Genomic DNA, 18,163 nt, shown 5'->3' on the forward strand with positions numbered 1-18,163 from the left:
AGTGTTATCTGAAGATGCTGTCTTTATCTTCAGGCCGCCTGCTTGCTTTGCTCCTGTCCTGCAGACAGACAGACCAGCAGCACTTTGGAGACTGATGCCAAGGTCAAAATGGAGTGCTGCAATGTGGGTCAACTCCACAACAGAAGCCAAAGATTTTTTTTTTTTTTTTTAGCAAACAGTGATGAGGCCAATAGGATTTTTAGCTTCGGAATATTGGACTCATTCTCCTCAAATTCTTCTTAGCAGAGGTTTGAGTTAGCTGGGTGTCTCATGACTATGATCTCAAGGGTGTCTAGTTAAACTATCTTCCAGGCCCTGGATTCAGGGTTCTAGGTTTTAGTAACCTAACTCAAACGCTCGAGGAGGTGTTGTGGACTTTTTGGTTTATGATATGTAAATGTGTTTTTGTTAAAATTCCAAGTGGGGCGGGGGTTAGTTTGTCCACACCTGTTAAGTATCTCCTGAGGAGCGTGGTCTTTGCCAGGTGGAATTAGTTGAGGTCCAAGGACTTTGAGGGGTGTAAATATGACAGCCCAGAGGAAGAAGGCCGGCTGCTAGGAGGAGGACCGCTTGCTGCTGGTTGGTCCTGCTGCTGCATTTGCTGTTGGCTGGCTTATTGGTTGCCTGGACTTCAGGATGACTGCCACTGGTATTGCCCCAAAGAATTCTGCAAGCCTACCCAGAGAGAAGCAGCAGAGACAACTCCGACCCCTGTCCCCACTAACCTTCTTTCCCTCCTGCCCGGTATTGGGGCGGGGGGGGGGGGGGCGGAGAGTGTTGGAAGAGAGGTAGAAGTGTTTAAGTAGGTTTGCTAAAAAAATAAAATATCAAGGCCAATAAGGGATGTATGAAACAAGCAACTATCTGTAAACTGTTCCCACCTATAGGGCAGGAAGCCACTAAGGAGACACTAAGAAAAACTCTTGAAGCACTCTGAAGGGGTTTCTGAGGTTTGGTTTTTGGTCCCTCTGGACTCAGACTCCTAGCTGGCCACTCCTAGCTGGCGCAGGGTGATTGAAGACTTCTTCGAGGTCCACCAAAGCGTCCCAGAACTCTTGGGAGCCTTGAAGGGGAGAGACCAGGGGGAACTTACTCTAGCCGCCCGGCGTTCCCCAGAAGGCAGGACAGAGACTCAGCCGCCACCGCAACAGCGCAGGTGAGCTGCGGGATTCAGGCTGGCCGGCTGCCGGGCGCCTCCGCCTCCGTGGCGCCCCCGTCGGGCCTGGGTGCGGGCGGGGACAGGGCCCCCGCGGCCGGGGGCTCGGCTTGGGGCGTGGGCGGCGGCCCGGAGCTCGGGGACTGCCCGGCCACCCCAGCAGGGTGCGCTGGGGCGCCGGGAGCCACCGGCCTGGGCGCGGGGCGCGGCGGGCGCGGGAGCCGCAGGTGGTTCCTGGCCGGCCTTTCTCCTCCCCCTTCCCTTTCTCCCGCCGCCCTCCCTCGCGCCCGTGTCGGCGGCACTTCCCCCGCTTCCTCCTCCCTCTCCAGTCCGGAGGGAGGGAAGGAGCCGCGGCGCTTTCCTGCTTGCAAACTTCGGCGGGACCCGCCGCGGCGGCCCGGGAGCTGCTCCGGGAACTTTTTCGGCCGCGCTGCCCGGGAGCTTGGGAGGAGGCACGTCTCCGCGCTGCACTCGGCTGCGGTCTCCGCGCCTCCTCGCCGCCGGCCTCGTCCGGGCGGCAGCCGCCCCGGGACTCTCCTTTGTGTTGGATGCGAACCCGCGCCCATCGCCCTCGGGGCCCGGCGTGAGCGCCGTGATCGCCGGCCCGCCGGCACCCCGCACGCCAGCCATGCCCTTCCACCAGCGGAGCGTGGAGCCCGCGCGGCTCCACCGGCCGGAGGAGGCGGCGGTGGCCCGGGCTGCGGGCGCGCCGCTCTTCCGCTCGCTGGAGCAGGTCAGCTCGCGCACCCTGGTCTGCCTGCTCGCCCAGCTGGCCGACCTGTCGCGCTGCGCCGGGGACATTTTCGGGGAGCTCGAGAGCCAGGCGGCCGCCCTGGGTCACCGTACGACCGAGCTCCACCGCCGCCTCGACGCCCTGCACGCCGCCGCCGCGCGCCTGGACCACCGGCGAGTGAAAATCCGTGAGTGGCTGGTGGCCCCGGGGAGGGCGCCGCGGCGCGGAGGCGCTCGGCCAGCTGCTGCCTCCCGCCCCCTGGCGGCCCAGGCTAGGCTCTCCGGCCGCCTCGGGAGGCCCCGAGTGTCGGGGGCTCGTGTGTGAGGCAGTGCAGGTGGCAGGACCGTGTGGTGAGCCCCGATTCTGTCTTCCTAGAGGTTGCCTCGGTGGAGTGGGTGAGGAGTGTGGCTTTTGGGAGATGGCTCATCCCACTGCCCTGTCAGTGGGAAATTGACAGTAGCCACAGTTCTAGCAAAAAGTATTGGTGTCCTGTCGGAGTCAGGGGGTCGAGAATGGTTACAGCGATTCACACTTCAGGAGAATCGGGACAATCTCTGGGGACTGCAGTGAGGGTTACGTCAGCTTGTCATAGCTGTCCACCGCATATTGTGCCTGTGCTTACCCGCCAAAGAAAGCTCACTAACTTAGGTTGAGTGTTTTCCCTTTTTTTGGCCTTGAATTTTGTTTCCTCTCCCAGACTGACCATTGGCTCTTTGTTATTCAGAGGACCTTGACCTTGAGCTGGGACTCTGTCTTTGTCTGGGCCCCTTCAACCCCCAAAATTAAGTCTATGTCCTGACATAGTAATCTCCGAGAGCCCATTTCATTTCAGCAGCTTTAACTGGCTCTGATGAATGAAGCGACTGGAATTTCCTGCTGGCCCAAACTGAGAAACTTTCAGTGTGCTGTCTGGGTGGTTTCTCCCTTTCTTTACAGTAGGTGAACTTGGTCATAATACTTGGTGCAAAGAGTAAATTGGGGATGGTTGATGGATTGCAGAGTGGAAGGGGAGATACCCGTGTAACAACCCACACCTAGGTTTCAGCAGCTCTTCATGAAAAATGGCCTCACTTAGAATCACTTCCTACGTAATCCAGAGTAGCTTGTTTTCCAGCTTGCTAGAAAAACTGCGTCAGGTTTAACCGTCTTGAAGCCTAGGAGTTGGAATTTTCATTAATTTAAGTCGATGCTTATAAATGCCGCTGTCACGCATCTTTTTAGGTTGTGCATTTATCATGTGATGGCTTTATACTTTTTGGCCAACTTGATGCAGATTGTGCTAAAGACACATACTTAAAAGTTGTGGACAGCTTTTAACCCAGGAGAGTGGGAGGGGATGAGAGGGGCCGGGAGTGAAAATGACCCAATAATTTGTTGGGGACATAATCAGAATGTGTTCATGTGAATGATGACCTCAAACATGGGCTATGTTGTCCAGGAGACATTCGCTGTCAACCTGGTAATTCTGTTTGTTTCTGTGCCTTTTTGTGTGTGTAGGGTGTGTGTACCTGGGTGAATGAGGCAGATATAACTACTGGGTGAACAAACCTTAGGGAAGTAAACAAAATAAAACAAAGGGGACACATTCTAGTTCATGGAGTGGAGTGTTGCACCTTTCTGTAACTGCAAAACAAGGCCGCTTACAAGTTTTAAACTACAGTGTAGAAAAGTAAACAATATTCCTTCATGTTAAAACTCTCTTTGCTGGCTGGAGAGATGGCTCAGAGGTCAAGAGCACTGGCTGCTCTTCCAGAGTACCCTGGTTCAGTTCCCAGCACCCTCATGACAGCTCATGCCTCCCTGTAAGTCCAGTTCCAGGGACCCCACACAGATATGCAGTGCTCATAAAGTAAAAATAAACTGAAGAAAAGGGCCTTTTTTCTTATTTGTTTTGCATTTAAATAATTTCCTCCTCTACCTTCTCTTCTTCCCCACTTTCTTTTAGATACTCACGTATCCCAGGCTGGTCTCAAACTTTCTATATAGCTAAGATGAGCCATGAACTCTAATATTCTGCCTCCAGCAGTGCTATTGCATTCAGATGACATCACCTCCTGTTCACTTTCCTTTCTTTGAGTGTGTATATTTCAGTAAGGTGTACAGCCCAGCAGTCCTGAGTTCTCAAAGTTGTTTCTGAAGTGACTGAAATAATTCTCTTCAAAGTGTTCATGAGCACGTTATTTTAAATGGCTTTAATTTTACACCAGTAATCCTGGTTGATCATTTTCATGTAGTCATGAAAGAAGGCTTTTATTAAAAATAATTAAGCCTGTGACCGTAGGTGTGCGCATACAGACAAAAAGATGAGTTACTAAGGACATTACTAGATATGGCCCCATCTTTGCACACAACTTTTTTTTTTTTTTTGCATACTAATAAGCAATGAATCACCTATGCGTTCCTCCTAATAGCATCTGCAGGATTCTTTTAAAACGGTGCCTTGTCTATCTAGCATAGTGGCTCCTACCTGCAGTTCCAGCATGTGGCTAGCCTTGAACTCACAGTGCTATCATTAAACGTGTATGCCGCCATGACTGACATCTGGTCCTTTTTAAAGCAGGTCTTCCGAGCACATCCTTTATTTGTGAACCTTTGTACTGAGAATTGACTGTAAGTGCCCCTAATTTCATGAACTTATAACCAAGGGAAGAAGTCCAAGCCTCCCTGAGTGCTGGGAACAAAGGCATGTGCCAGTATGCTGGGCTTACAAAATTAGGAAAAGCACATATTGCTATTCTTCCCAGTTTTCCAGTGACATCCTCTGCTGCCATCTCTAATGATCCCATGTTGGGGAAAGTGGCCCAGTATGGACCTTTCGGCTAGTCTTGGTTGTCAACTTGACTACATCTGGAATTAACTAAAATCCAAGTGACTGGGTACACCTGTGAGAGATTTTATTTTTTCTTAAATAAATCACATGAAGTGGAAAGACCCACCTTTAATCCAGATTTTTTTGAGGTAGGAAGATCCTCCACTTTTAATTTGGGCCACACCTTCTGGTGACAGCTTATCTAAAGGACACGGAATAAAGAACCTTTCTCTCTCTGCCTGCTTGCTCTCGCTCTTGTTGGCAAGCTTCTTCACTAGCATTAGAGCCGACTTCCAGCATTTACTGAAGGACCAGCTAAGACACCCAGACTCATGGACTGAGCAACTGCTGGCTTCTTGGACTTTTTGTTGGTAAACAGCTATTGTTGGACTAGCTGGACCACAACCTACAGGCCACTCTAATCCCATATATGTGTGTGTGTGCGTGCACATGTATGTATAATAATTCTGTCAGTTTTCTAAAGAACCCTAATACATACCTTAACAATGCATTTATAGTGACTGAAATTGAGTCTTTTACACATGCTTCCTTCATCCAGATGGCAAACTACTGGCAGTCAAGGAGACTGGAAGATTAGGAAGTTTGGTAGACAGTGTGGGCTAATACTTGAGAGCAGTGTTCTAGGTCCTCGTGATAGACCCTCATCCTCTGACCCAGCCAGCAGCTGATGTCAGAATGAGTATCTTTGCTTCTTTCTCAGAAGAAATCTCAGCAGTGTATGTGGCAGGGCTCTGGAGGCACAGTGGAGATGCAGACTTACCTGAACTTCTAAGAACAGGTGCTGGCTCTCTGAAATGTATGTCTGGTAAAATTGGCACAAGATTTGCTTCAATTATTGCATACCACGTTTTAGAGAGATGTTGATAGGATTATGATCTCCACCCAGCTTTATTCTCAGACAGTTATTAAATTTATTAACAGAAACTGTTGGTAGCTGAGTGGGCAGATTATACCATTAGGTTAAGCAGCCTGTGTGAGATCAAGCATTTTTTTTTTTCTTTTGAATGTGGCTGACCTTAAGAGTTGCCTGCCTTTGCCTGGTATGATAGTACACACCTTTAATCCCAACATTTGGGAGGCAGAGGCTATTAGATTTCTCTGAATTCAAGGCTAGCCTGGCCTACGATAGGACAGCCAGGACTCCATAGAGAGACCCTGCCTAAAAAACAAACAAACAAACAAACAAACAAACAAACAAGAATTGACTGCTTGGTCTATTAACACACCTGGTTGGGGGTTGTGGTGGACCATGTAGATAAGGAAGTTCAAGTGGATAAGGAAGTTCAAGGCTAGCCTGGGCTACTTAAGACCTGTCTTAAAAAAAAAAAAAAAAAAAGGAAGAAGGAAGAATTAGATTGTAAGAACTTTTTTCATCCATATTTTATTCACTAGTTTTTATTTGCACTTTGAGAAAGAAACCCAGGGCCTTCTGAATTAGTGTCCCAGTCTCAAAGTATATTCTATCCAGTAGTTGGCACGTGGATGTGTGGGCATTCACATGCTGAGGTGTCGGTCATTTTCCAAATAGATCAGACAGGTACTTGTTTCACGTTTGTACGTATTCTGCCCATAGTACAGGCATGTTTTCTGCCTCGTATTTAAAAAGTGCTGCTATCATCATGGAAAGAGACTTGTACTGAATTGCATTCGCCTTATGCTCAGATTAAAAAGAGTTAATTTTTGAATTCGGAGGGCGTATCCTTTGATATAAGACCGCAGTCTACCCATTGACTCTTGTGATACAATGCTTGGGAAGTATATAGTCTCTTAGGTAGAGGTGATGTGATAACATAGAGGAAAACTCACATTAACTAATTTCACCTATATGTGTTGTTTTAGGATGGGGAGTAGTAAATGAAGACATTTTGAGCATTTTTCATTTTTGAGTGAGTGGGTGGGTGTGGGTACGTGCGCGCACATGGGTGTAGTACCCACGGAGACCAAAGGCACCAGATACTCAAGCTGGAGTTACCGCAGTTGTGACCCATTTGATGTGAAAGCTGAAAACAGAGCCATTTCTCCAGCCCCTTGAAAAAATTTAAATAAAGTGGAAATATTTGAGTTCTTAATACTTTGGAACACAATTGTAAAGCAGAAAAGTAAGGCACTATAATGCTTTATTTAAAAATCTTTTGGGAAAAAGGTTTATTTTAATTTTCACTCATGATATTGTCTGTGTCTGTGTGAGTGTGTGCCACGTATATGTGTGAACTTGCGGAGTCCAGAAGAAGGTCTTGGATGCCCTGGAACTGGAGTTGAATGGGGCTGTGAGCTGCCTGACGTGGGCGCTGAGAAAGGAGCTTCAGTCCTTTGGAAGAACAGCCATTTCTCCAGACTTTTAAAGACCTTATTAAAAAAAAAAAAACAAAACAGAATTTGCTGGGTATGATGGTGTGTACCCGCAGTCCCAGCACTTCAAAGGCTGAGTCGGGGGGACTCTGCATAGTTTGAGCCAGCCTTGTTACATAATGAGGCTTGGTTTCAAAAAGAATTTCAGACAGTTTCACATATTCTCGGCTGGCCTCAAGCACCATATATAGCTGAAGATGACCTTGAACTGATTTTCATGTTTCTACCTCCCAAATGCTGGGATTATAGGTTTATGCCATTATGCATTGTTTTAGTTGACATTGGGATTAAACCCAAGGCTGTGCATGCCAACTCAGTTTCTTTATCACATTCACAGTTAAAAAAAAAAGTCAAATTTTAAGTATAACATAAGATAGCTTGCATCTAACTTAGAGGCCAGGAATTTATTTAATTTTGTTTCTGTTCAAGTTGGTTTTTACCTTGGCATAGATGAATTCTGCAGAAATTGAAATTCAGAATCAACAGAGGGGTACTGAGAGCCATGTTATTTCTGTATATGGCTTTTATTGCTTCCCTCTCCCTTTCCCTGTCCTCTCTCCCTCCAGCCCCTTCTCTCCTCCCCCTGTTTTTTAACAGGATCTCAAGCAGTTCAGGCTGGTCTAGACTTCTTGGTCCTCCTGCCTCTTCTTCCCGTGGGCTGGGATCTCAGGCATGCACCACCATGCCTGGCTCCAGGTGGTCCACATTTCCCACAGTGTTCATCTCAGCTGTGTTTTGGAAAAATGTAGAGCTGGAGCTTGTCTTTCACTGAACTCCAAGGAAAGGGCACGGAGGTCCCAGCCTTTATTCCTTTTCCTTGTGAAATAGTGACAAGTTCCCACAATAGGAGGAAATAGAGGCTAAAGGGCCAGTGAAAGAAAGAAGACAGCCCCATGAAAGCCCCAGGAGAAGGGCTGGCAGCCGAAGCCCGGAGCCTGAACCCGTGTGAGACAGGAAATCCAGCCCTTCAGGCAGGGTGCGGCTCAGGTCAGCCTGCGCTAACCTGTGGTGCACTGTTAATGCTACCTGAGCCAACTGCAACTGATGACACTTCCTCTCTTGGAAGGGTAGAAGCCAGAGAGAGATGTGTCTAACTCAGCAGAATGCTTGCCTAGTGTGCTGCACGGCCTGGGGTGCACACCCCACACTGAATGCCGGTGGAGGCGGTAATTCCAGCACTTGCGAGGTAGAGTCAGGAAGATGAGGAATTCAGGATTATCTTTGGCTACATAGTGGGTTAAAGGCCAGCATGGACTACAAAGGACCCAATCTAAAAGAGAAAGGCTGAAGCCTGTCACATATTTTGAAGTAAAAACATCACAAAGTCTGAATAGGTAGGGTGGTGTTGTCTGAGCTGAGCAACTTTGGAAGATATTGTCTTTAAAAAAAGAGCTTTTGGGCTCTTAAAAAAAAAAAAAGTGTATGTGTGTGCATGTGTGTGTATAGACAGCCTGCAGGAGCCTGTTCTTTACCACAAGTTCCAGTTCCAGATATAGAGCTCAGGTCATGAGGTTTGGGTGGCAAGTACATTTACTTACTGAGCTATCTTCCTGCCCCACCCCCAACCTCAGTAAAGTACTTAGCAGATGGGCAGATGTGAGACCCGTATTCATGGTTCTTAGTGAGACCCCTGGCACACAGTTGACGCTTATCCCACATTTGCTGCTTTTGCCTTGATGACAGGGACCGCTGACATAGTACCTATGTGCCTGTTCATTTCCCTGTGTCACTACTGCTGGGTGGTTCAGGAGGCTGGGCCTGGAAGATGAAAGCTGACTAAGTCCAGGGGAGACTGGTGGGAGAGATAAATGTGAAAACACTACTGACTGGAAATCAAAACATCCTGCACAGATACTGTAAGCATCTGTAGTACATGACTGTCTTACAGATGCTTGAGCTTGGGGGCTGGGACTGCCAACCCTTCTCCTGGAACCCTCATGTGGATGTCCTTTTTCTTTCTCAAACTCTTTCTCCTCCATTTCCTCCTATTGTGGGAACTGGGAGGCTGGCTCAGCTCCCACTGAGCTTCCTAGCTGTGGAAGCGTCCCCTCCCCCAAAGCATCACTGCCTAGGTTTCCGTAGACTCTAGAGTCCAGAGCCTTCTGCTCAAACACCATTCCCTGGTTCCAGTCATCACTGACTGTTCAGCCCTCAGCTCTTCTAGGGCCTTTTGGAACAACTAGGTCCATTTCATTCATCTCCTTGTTTCCCACACATTCTGAGTCATGAGCAATCACCCGGGCTCTGTTAAAAAACAGATTCTCAGACCCCGCCCCTGGATAGTCTGAATCAGAGGCTGGGTTGAGGCCAGGAAGAGCCTAGGCCAACAAGGCCCCAGGTGATTGTGATAAACCAAGCTTTGGAAATACCAGGCTGTTGTGTCCAGGTGGTGGAGCAGTTACCCATTCCCAGGGTGCACTTTGAGGCCAGGGACACTACTGCGTTTTGTGTTCAGAGTGAATCAGACAGTAGCCCTTTTGTTGTTGTTTTTTGTTTTTGAGCAGGAATCTGGCTAAGTAGTGCAGTCTTCCCAGGAATGTAAGAGCCTTTGCAAGTCTTATACTGTTTTTAGAAGATCTGTTCTGAATTGGGGATGGCCATTTTAAGGGGACATCTAAAGACCTGTCTGCAGGTTTGTGAGATGGTGCTACTCCCCCACATACAAAGTTATGACTTTAAATATTTATAACATATCTTCTTCTAAAAATTAGGTTTTAAAAACAGCCCGAAGCCAGATGTGTTGGCACATCCCTGTAATCCTCGAATCTGGGAGTTGGAGCCAGAGGATCACGAGTTCAAGTACATCCTGGACTATTGGACACCTTTTATAAAACAAAACAAACCCACTCAAACAATTCCCTCTACAACAAATAGAAATTCTCTGGCTTAAGAGCACTATCCCAACCCACCCCCAGGAGTAATGGAGGTTTGTTAACACTGCTTTTTCTCTCTTGACTGCTTTCATAGGCAAGCAGACAGATGACTGTCTCAGATCATCCCCACAGAGCAATCTTTGATACCTCCCCCTTTGATTATCTGCAGCATATAAAGCTCGTGCAGTGATGAGACTGGGACTTTCTGGCCATGTTAGGTGTCTGATTAATGAGAAGCAGAAGAAACTGAGTTAAGTAGGTTCTGGTATTTGTGATTGGATTATGCCTGATTACACTGAGAATCACAGTTGAGGTGTTCACCAGTTTCCCCATGATGCTCCCAGCTGATGATCTGGCTGCTAGAACTCTATACAGATGAGGAAACCAGACTATTTCTCAGGATATCCCAGCTGTACTAATTAATCAGCTGATAGGCTCTCAGAGAGCCCTGGGCTGTATTCATGACCTCTACACAAGGGCAGAGGTTTGGGGAGATCCAGTGCAGCTCAGATAATCCTGAATTTTCACAGACTTTATTGTGTAGGTAACATATTTACAGTGCACAACAAATATACTCCAAAGGACATTTGGTGAAAATTCCCTCTCCTGCTGATGTCCTCTGCTGTGTCCCTGCAGCCCTCTGCAGTATCTTAACTTTTATTCCTTTTTTTCTGTATCCTTCCAAGATTTCTTCACACAAACAGAAAAGTGTTAGTGTGTTTTTCCTCTAAGCACAGAATGCCAGGATTTGTCTTATTGCTCTTTTTCTTCCTTTGAAGAAGCAAAGTATCATACTCATTGTTTTTCCTGTATGTCTTAAAGTTGGTTTCTAAAAGTTAACTACTTGTAAACTATGTTTGTGAATTCTGGTTCAATTTTATTGTTAGAGTAGGCAGCTGAATTTGGAAAAAATAAGACAATTCAGGTTGCTAAATTCTTTATTATATGTTTAAGAATTGTTAATGCATCGGTTTTTAGGTATATTTAAATATGAGCTTCCTAAGATTGAGTCTTTTCTGCATTAAGAAAGGAAATTGGGGGAGAGGAGGACTGAGAGGATAACTCCGTTTGTAGAGTGCTTGCCTAGCATACCTTATCTGGATATCCCGGTGCTGAGTATGAATGTCCCACGAAGGGATGGGGTAATGGTGGCCTGGGCATGCATTTGAGTTTGTTGTGGAGTGTTTTACTTTGAGATGGTGACCTAGAGTTTGAAACAAATGCAACGGCTCATGATGTCCTCCTAGTCTATTTCATTCTGCATGTTGCTTTTAGCCACTGGACCTTTTAACACGCTGTCTCAGGTGGTACTGTAACAGGGAAGAGTGACAGACATTTGAAGGAAGCAACTGTGGTCACTGAAGTTATTTTGCTTTAGTTGTTAACCAGAGATCAAACCTAAGGTCAAAAGTTTGTCTTGATTTTGTTCAGAAGTGGGTGGTTAAAACGTTATGGAGGAGTATGGACTCAGAAGCAACTTTGGGTTCCAGGGCCTACTTTGTATAAATGAAAAGTAAACCGAGGCCACCCATGATGAGCATGTGTGTGAGCCCAGGCTTCAGGAGTCTGATGCAGGGTGGTCATAAATTGGAGGACATCTTGGTCTACATAGTGAGATTCTGTCTCAAAAAAATAGACAAGGTTAATTTAAACGTTTTTGGTCTCAGAAAGCCCATTTCTGATTTTAATATTAATGTGTATTTATCCTAAAATTCAAAGGAGTTAAACAAAGGAAACATAAGAATATAAAAAAATTACACTGGAGAATATTGCTGTTTGTTCTTAAATATATATATATATATGTATGTATGTGTGTGTATATATATATATACACACATACATATATATATATACACACACATACATATATATATATATACACACACACATACATATATATATGTGTATATATATATATGTATATATATATGTATATATATATATACATTCTTAGACTTACTGAAATATAGGAATTGGTAGTATCTTTCTATCTATTTATCTATGGAATCCAAGGCCTTGCACATGGTAGATAAACACTGTATCACTTAACTCTACCCATGGCCCCGTTGGTCACATTTTAAACACCATTTTCTGTGTATAGCTTTTAAATCTGATTGCTCAACCCCTAGCTTATATTGTAAGAATTTCCTGCATGTCATAAACAACCAGGGGATGCTTTAAATAGGAGAGGCACTGGAGTGTATTTTCTGACAATTTGTTATTTTGCTTTGGCTGTTTGATATTCTGGGGAGCCTGTGTGTTCATTCTGGAGTTTCGAGTGGGAAGAAGCTCGATGCTGTTCTGCTGATTTCTGGGGTTTCTTCTCCAGGTGGTTAGCCCTTAAATTGCACTCATGATACAGTGTGTAGGAGGAAGTGTACTAGAGAACTATCAGTAGACACGTTGCTAAGTTGTAGAATTTATTACTGTCTGCTGGAGAACTCGACCATATTTTATGACTAGGATCACTTACTCAGACAGACAGTGCTGTGTCTTCATAGCTAATCACCTGGTGGAGACAGTTGTCAACAGTTGTCTTCTCTTTCCTTGTGGGTCTAGTGGAAGAATATGCTTGTAGGGCTGACTAACAGGTTATAATGTTGATTCTTCTTTCTCATTATGTTTCTTTTTTTCCCTTACAAAGGAAATAAACTAGGCTGGGGCTATCACTGACTGGGAGAGTGCTTGCCAAACTCATATAAGGGTCGAAAACAAAACAAACAACAAGGACTAAGAGAAAAAAGCAAATAAACATTCCCCTTTTCCCTTCACCCGAGAGGCAATTAGACATCTGTCTTCCGCTGGCTCACCTTTGTGGGCATTTCCTTTGGCAACATATGTGTGTGTTTATTTAGGTTTACTTCAAGAGAAATTTAAAACGTAGGGCTGTCAACTGTCAACTGCAGCTTTGGTTCTTGTTTTCCCGATAACCCTAGATCTCTTAAATGCAAGAGTGCTTAAGTGAAAAATATGAGGTGCAGAGGGTAATGAGCTAATTACCATGGTAATGGTAGAGGAGGGTGGAGCTGTGCGCATGGGTTGGGAGAGATGTCTGTGCATCCTGTTAGTACTTCTTAGATAGTCTGAGTATGCTGTTTACAACTACAAAGCCCACTTATGCTAATGTGTAGTATTGTTTGTAAGGTAGCATCTATAACTGATAGCATAGCTGCTATGTGCATGTTTCACTTAGCTTTCATAACATTTCATCAGAAGGCACAATAGCATCTCTGCCTTTTAGTGATGAGGAAATGTAAATTTGTTCACAGATTACTCTCTGTAATAAGTTTAGGCATTTTTTTCTTTAATTCTTTTCCTTTTGGATGCATGTGTCCATTGGTATCTGTGTGAGACTGACTCCAGTTCCTAAGATGCACAGAATTAAACATTTCCCTCCAAAACAACTTTCAGTGGTTGAACTTTTGATTCTCCTGCCTTTGCCTCCCAAGTACTGGGATCACAAGCATACCAGGCTTGGCATTTTTGGTATGTTTAAGCAGGGCCTTACTCCATAGGCCAGGTAGCCTTGAATTCAGTGTGTAGCCCTGGCAGGCTTTGAACTTCTGGCAGTCTTCTCATCTTAGTTTCTCAAGTGCTAGGATTATAGGCATGTACCACTATGCCCAACTTCTGTTTGTTTTTTATTTTTTCACTTTTCAGTTCACTGTGATATTGAAAAGCATCTGAATTTAGCTGGGGCTTAGAAGTATTTTCTATTCTGCTTTGAATCTTTAAAATTATTGTCCCACTCACCCAATAGCATGTGGCCCTTGGGGACAAGTCAGTAGCCCATTTGACCATGCTGTTGTGAATTTATAGAGAATGAACCAAGTTTGTCTGGTTCTTTGCACTGCATCGGAAGGTAGTCCAGCCTCTAACACGGAGTCTTTGTTAGTGCTTCCAGTCCTTCTGGCCTCGTTTGCTCTGCCAGACATTCATGGGCAGGGTCAGAAGACAGGAGTCACAGGAAGAAATTCAATTTTAGGCTTGTTTTTGGTTAAGTGATATGCTAAGGTTAAAAAAATTCTCCTTTTTTTCTCTGCAGACTCACTTCATGCAAATACTGTGACTCTGCAATGGCTTAGTGTTACTTGGTAGTGAATGGAGGACCAGAAACATCAATGAAACCAGTTCTCTAGTGTCCCCTCTCCTCACTCCTTCCCTTTCCTCACCTTCCCCACCCCCTCACTCTGTATCTGTCTCTCTTTTTGAGACAGTGTCACCTGTAGCCCAGGTTGACCTCAAACTTTCTACATAGCCCTGACAACCTTGAGCTTCTGATCCTCTTAACTCTACCTCTGGAGTGCTAGATTACAGGTCTATCCCACCATAACCAGTTTATGAAGCACCAGGGATCAAACCCAGGACCTCTTGAATGCTAGGCAAGCACTCACTAACTGAGCGCTATTCCTAGCTCTCTGTTTCTTTTATTGCTGAAAAATATCTTTAACTGTGTGGTGCTTGGTGGTGGCACCAGTTAAGAGAACTGTGACTATAACCATACCCTTAAGTGTGGCCCTGGAACCAGTGGTGTTGGCATCTGCTGGTGGTCTGCTAGACCGCACTCACCACTGTCTGTGAATGTAGACTATGGCGGGCCCAAGGTCAGAGGAGTGAATCAGCTTAGAGATTTTAGCATCCAGACAGGCTGTGCTTGGGACAGGCTGGAGCTGCCAGTATTCCATTCCCAGTGGTTTCTTAAAGGAGCTGCTCGCATGTTAGCAGGATATGGGCTTGAGAAGGAGCAGTGGGAGTCTTGCTGCACAGTATGAGGTACAGCTTCTGGGCCTATTTGGGCATTAGTAACCTGGCCTCTGGCTTACTCTGGGATCTAGGATAATTTCTCTTTTCCCAGGAACTTCAAACAGCATCTAGGGAGTAGTGAGGTGACTCAATACAACCACAGGGCAGGAATGGACTTTTGGAACAAAATCCCAGGAGAGAGGGCTGCACTTTTTGAATACTGATTGTATAACGCTTCATTTTGAGATGTTAGATAGAGATAGTACATTCTAGTATAACCAGGAAAAGATAAGACAGATAAGGGGAGTTTTTACATATGGATGAGCTGGATATGAATAAACATAAGATAATTTTATAAGTGAATAATTGTTATTGTGGTGCTTTATTGCTTGTAGTTTTACTTTAACCCATTATATTCAACTTTTCAATATATTCTTGTTTATATTATCTATTTATAAATTTTTTCTTAGTATGGCATAAGCCACTATAATTTAGGGAGATTAGGGAGAAATAAAATGGTTTGGCAAAAGGCAGCAGAGAACAGTGGTTAAGAAAAGAGATTTATCAGCTGGTGATCCTGAGTAAGTGACTCAGTCTCTGTGTGCTGGGTTTTCTCCTCTGTACGACACTCAGTGCACTAATACTGTAGACCACTATTTTGGGTAAAGTTAGATACCTACAGGGATGTCTGGCCTAAACAATCAGAAGTCAATGAATAGTAAAACATTAGTCAATAGTAAATAATAGTAAAACACAAATAAATAAATGTAATACATTTTAAAATAAAAATTGTTTTTCTAGGAGACTTTAAACATGTGAGGGACAACTGATTCAGTAGCTCACTTAAGCGAGTCCTATTGTATGCCTGTGATCTGAGCATATTGGAGGCTGAGGCAGAAGAAAGTCACTCTTGAGGTGAGCCTAGAATAAGTAATGAGACTCTACCTCAAAAAGGAAAAAAAAGCCTTAAGTTTTACTTGTTGTTGAAAATGACTTGTTTTCTGTACACAAAGTTTATCCTTATTTTGAAGACCATACCAGATGGCTTATTGTTTAATGTCTGTAAGTTCTTTTATCTGCACATAAAATACAAGAAGATATTCATCATTTTATATGGACATGCATTTACATTGTCTTTTCTTCAGAGTATGTGGGGTACAAAGCACTGGGGAACCCCTTGGCTCCCACTGTGTATTCTTTGTAAAAGGAACTGAACTGTTTATAGAATCCACAGAGCTTTTGTAAAGGACATGTTTTAAAATCATGTTGAGCTTGTTAGGAAGGATTCCTGTCAAGTCTCATGTAGCCTTACATGTCAAACATGACTTGGAAATGTTTCCCCCAGTGACTGTGTCTCAACAATTTATGTTCTTGAGGGGTTCAGTGGGAACGACTTAAACTCTGGGAGGTCACAGTTTACTTTCAACTTGGCTTTCCAAAGTGAGAATGAACTTCTGGGTTTTAAGCTGGAGTTGGAAAAAAGTTTCAATGAAAGTTTTCAAACTGTGCAGCAGTTGTATTAAACAAAACCCGGCTTCCCCATCTCTTTGAACTGTGTGGCAACTGTATTAAATGGAGCTGGGCTTCTCCATCTCTGCAGCCAGAAATGGAAATTGGCAGTTCTTATACTTTTCTTCTTGTTAGCTATAAAAATTGAGAGAAAGGGAAGAGAAGGAAAACACGCGGAGTCTGGGAAACTGCTCCAGTCATGTAAATCTTTGCTCCATAAATGTGTTTATGTTAATGGGAAGAAAAAAAATAAGAGAGAGTTGTGAGGTTTTCTTTTTCTTTTTCTTTTTTTTTTCTTTCTTTTTTTTTTTTTTTTTTTGTATTTCAATATTCCCCCACTCAAGATATTACTTTGTAAATTCATCAGACTTTCTCATTGAAAAGATGAGCAGGGCGCCGTGGCGCACACCTGTAATCCTAGCACTCAGGAAGGCAGAGGCAGGTAGATCTCTGAGTTCAAGGCCAGCCTGGTTTACAAAGGGAGTCCAGGACAGCTAGAGCTGTGCAGAGAAGCCCTGTCTCAAAAAAACCAAAACCAAAAAAAGAAAAAAGAAAACATGAGTTGTTGAAAATTGATTTTTATGATAATTGGGATATGTCACATAATTTTTGCAGTGCCTTTTAAGACAGGCAGTTGAACTTTAGGTGTGGAATGCTAACTGGTCACTCACAGCTAAGTGAGCTGACAGAAGATGGAGATAGGAATAATCTAGATATATTTTTACTATGTTGTCTTAAAAAGGAATATAGAGTTACCATTTTTATTTTTTTGAGCTAGAGTTTCACTTTGTAGTCTAAGACATCATGTAACTCACTATGTAGCTCAGGCTGGCCTTGAACTTGTAGCATTCCTCTTGCCTGAGTCTCCTAAGTTCTGGGATTAGAGGTGTGAACCAGTATACTTGGTGGTATTTTGGTGGCACTGGGATTGAACCCACAGCCTTGCACATGTAAGTATTCTACCACTGAGCTATACCCCTGCTACAAAGTACTGAAATGTGAGCTGTGGTATAGGTCTGTTCCAGAAAGATTTGGACTGTTGTGAATTCCTGTCAAGTCCCTTTTGCTCTGATACTTCTATTGTACTTCAGCAAGTAATAGAACTTTGCCCTTGCACCTGACTATGTTTTTGGAGGTTCTAGGCTATAATGTCTTCAACCTTTGCCTTGAGCCTGAGGTAAAGCTGAAGGTTTGTGGTATAAATAAGAAGGTTGTTCATCTCCTGGAATTTGGTAAAGAGAAGGGAGAGGGAGAAGAGAGGGAAGAGGGAGAAGGGGAGGAAAAAGGAAGGGGTAGGGATGAGAGAAAGAGACAGAAGGAGAAAGGGGGTAGGAGGAGGGGGAGAAGGGAGAGGGAGACTTCAGAGGCACTCCTCCCAAATTCTGCTTCCTTTATGCCTCCTCTCACACCTTCCTACCACCTCTCAGTAGCCCATTCAAGAATGAATTCATTAATGGATTAATCCACTGGTTGGGAGTGCAAAGTCCAGCCTATATCATTGTTTTGGGGACCAAGCTTTTGGGAATATTTCATATCTAAACCACTGCCCCTGGAAGCTTCCTGGGAAAGGTTAGCTGAAACAGCTTTAGTCTCCCCTCTCCTTTAATTAGTGATTTTGGTAGGCCGAAACCCCCTCCCTTTGTATTTTGGAGCTGTCCTTCTACCACAGTCTTTAATCTTCTCATTCCCAGCATTGTTGTTGAGAAGCTCAAACCTTGGCATCTGATCCTTTGAGTGGCTCTCTTTTTCCCTCTAAAAGCTTTTGTGGTCAGCTCAGTGATCCCAGTTTTTTTGAAAAATTTCACACTCTCATCCTTTGGAATGCATGTATGTTTTAACTAATATTTGTTGGTTACTTGATGAGTTGAGTTTTTTTTTTTCATTCTGAAGAATGTTACTAAATTAGTTTTTATATCCCTTCATATTTTCTCTCTCTCTCTCTCTCTTTTTTTTTTTTTTTTTTTTTTTTT

General features: G+C 44.4%; 1 protein-coding gene across 2 annotated transcripts in view; it reads left to right on the plus strand.

The window, feature by feature from the left end:
• Positions 1-1,578: 1,578 nt before the first annotated feature.
• The window catches only part of Nhsl1 (NHS like 1), a 216,178-nt gene continuing 199,593 nt past the window's right edge, over positions 1,579-18,163 (plus strand). Inside the window, exon 1 of one of the 2 annotated variants that reach the window (XM_055601998.1) lies at positions 1,579-2,076. In XM_055601998.1, the coding sequence (XP_055457973.1) occupies positions 1,785-2,076 (292 nt within the window). In that variant the 5' untranslated portion in view covers positions 1,579-1,784. The remainder of the gene's footprint in view (positions 2,077-18,163) is intronic. The other variant, XM_055602000.1, reaches the window with a different exon arrangement.

The sequence above is a fragment of the Psammomys obesus genome, unplaced genomic scaffold, assembly GCF_907164565.1.
Source record: "Psammomys obesus unplaced genomic scaffold, mPsaObe1.curated_primary_1811, whole genome shotgun sequence".
NCBI classification, from domain to species: Eukaryota; Metazoa; Chordata; class Mammalia; order Rodentia; family Muridae; genus Psammomys; species Psammomys obesus.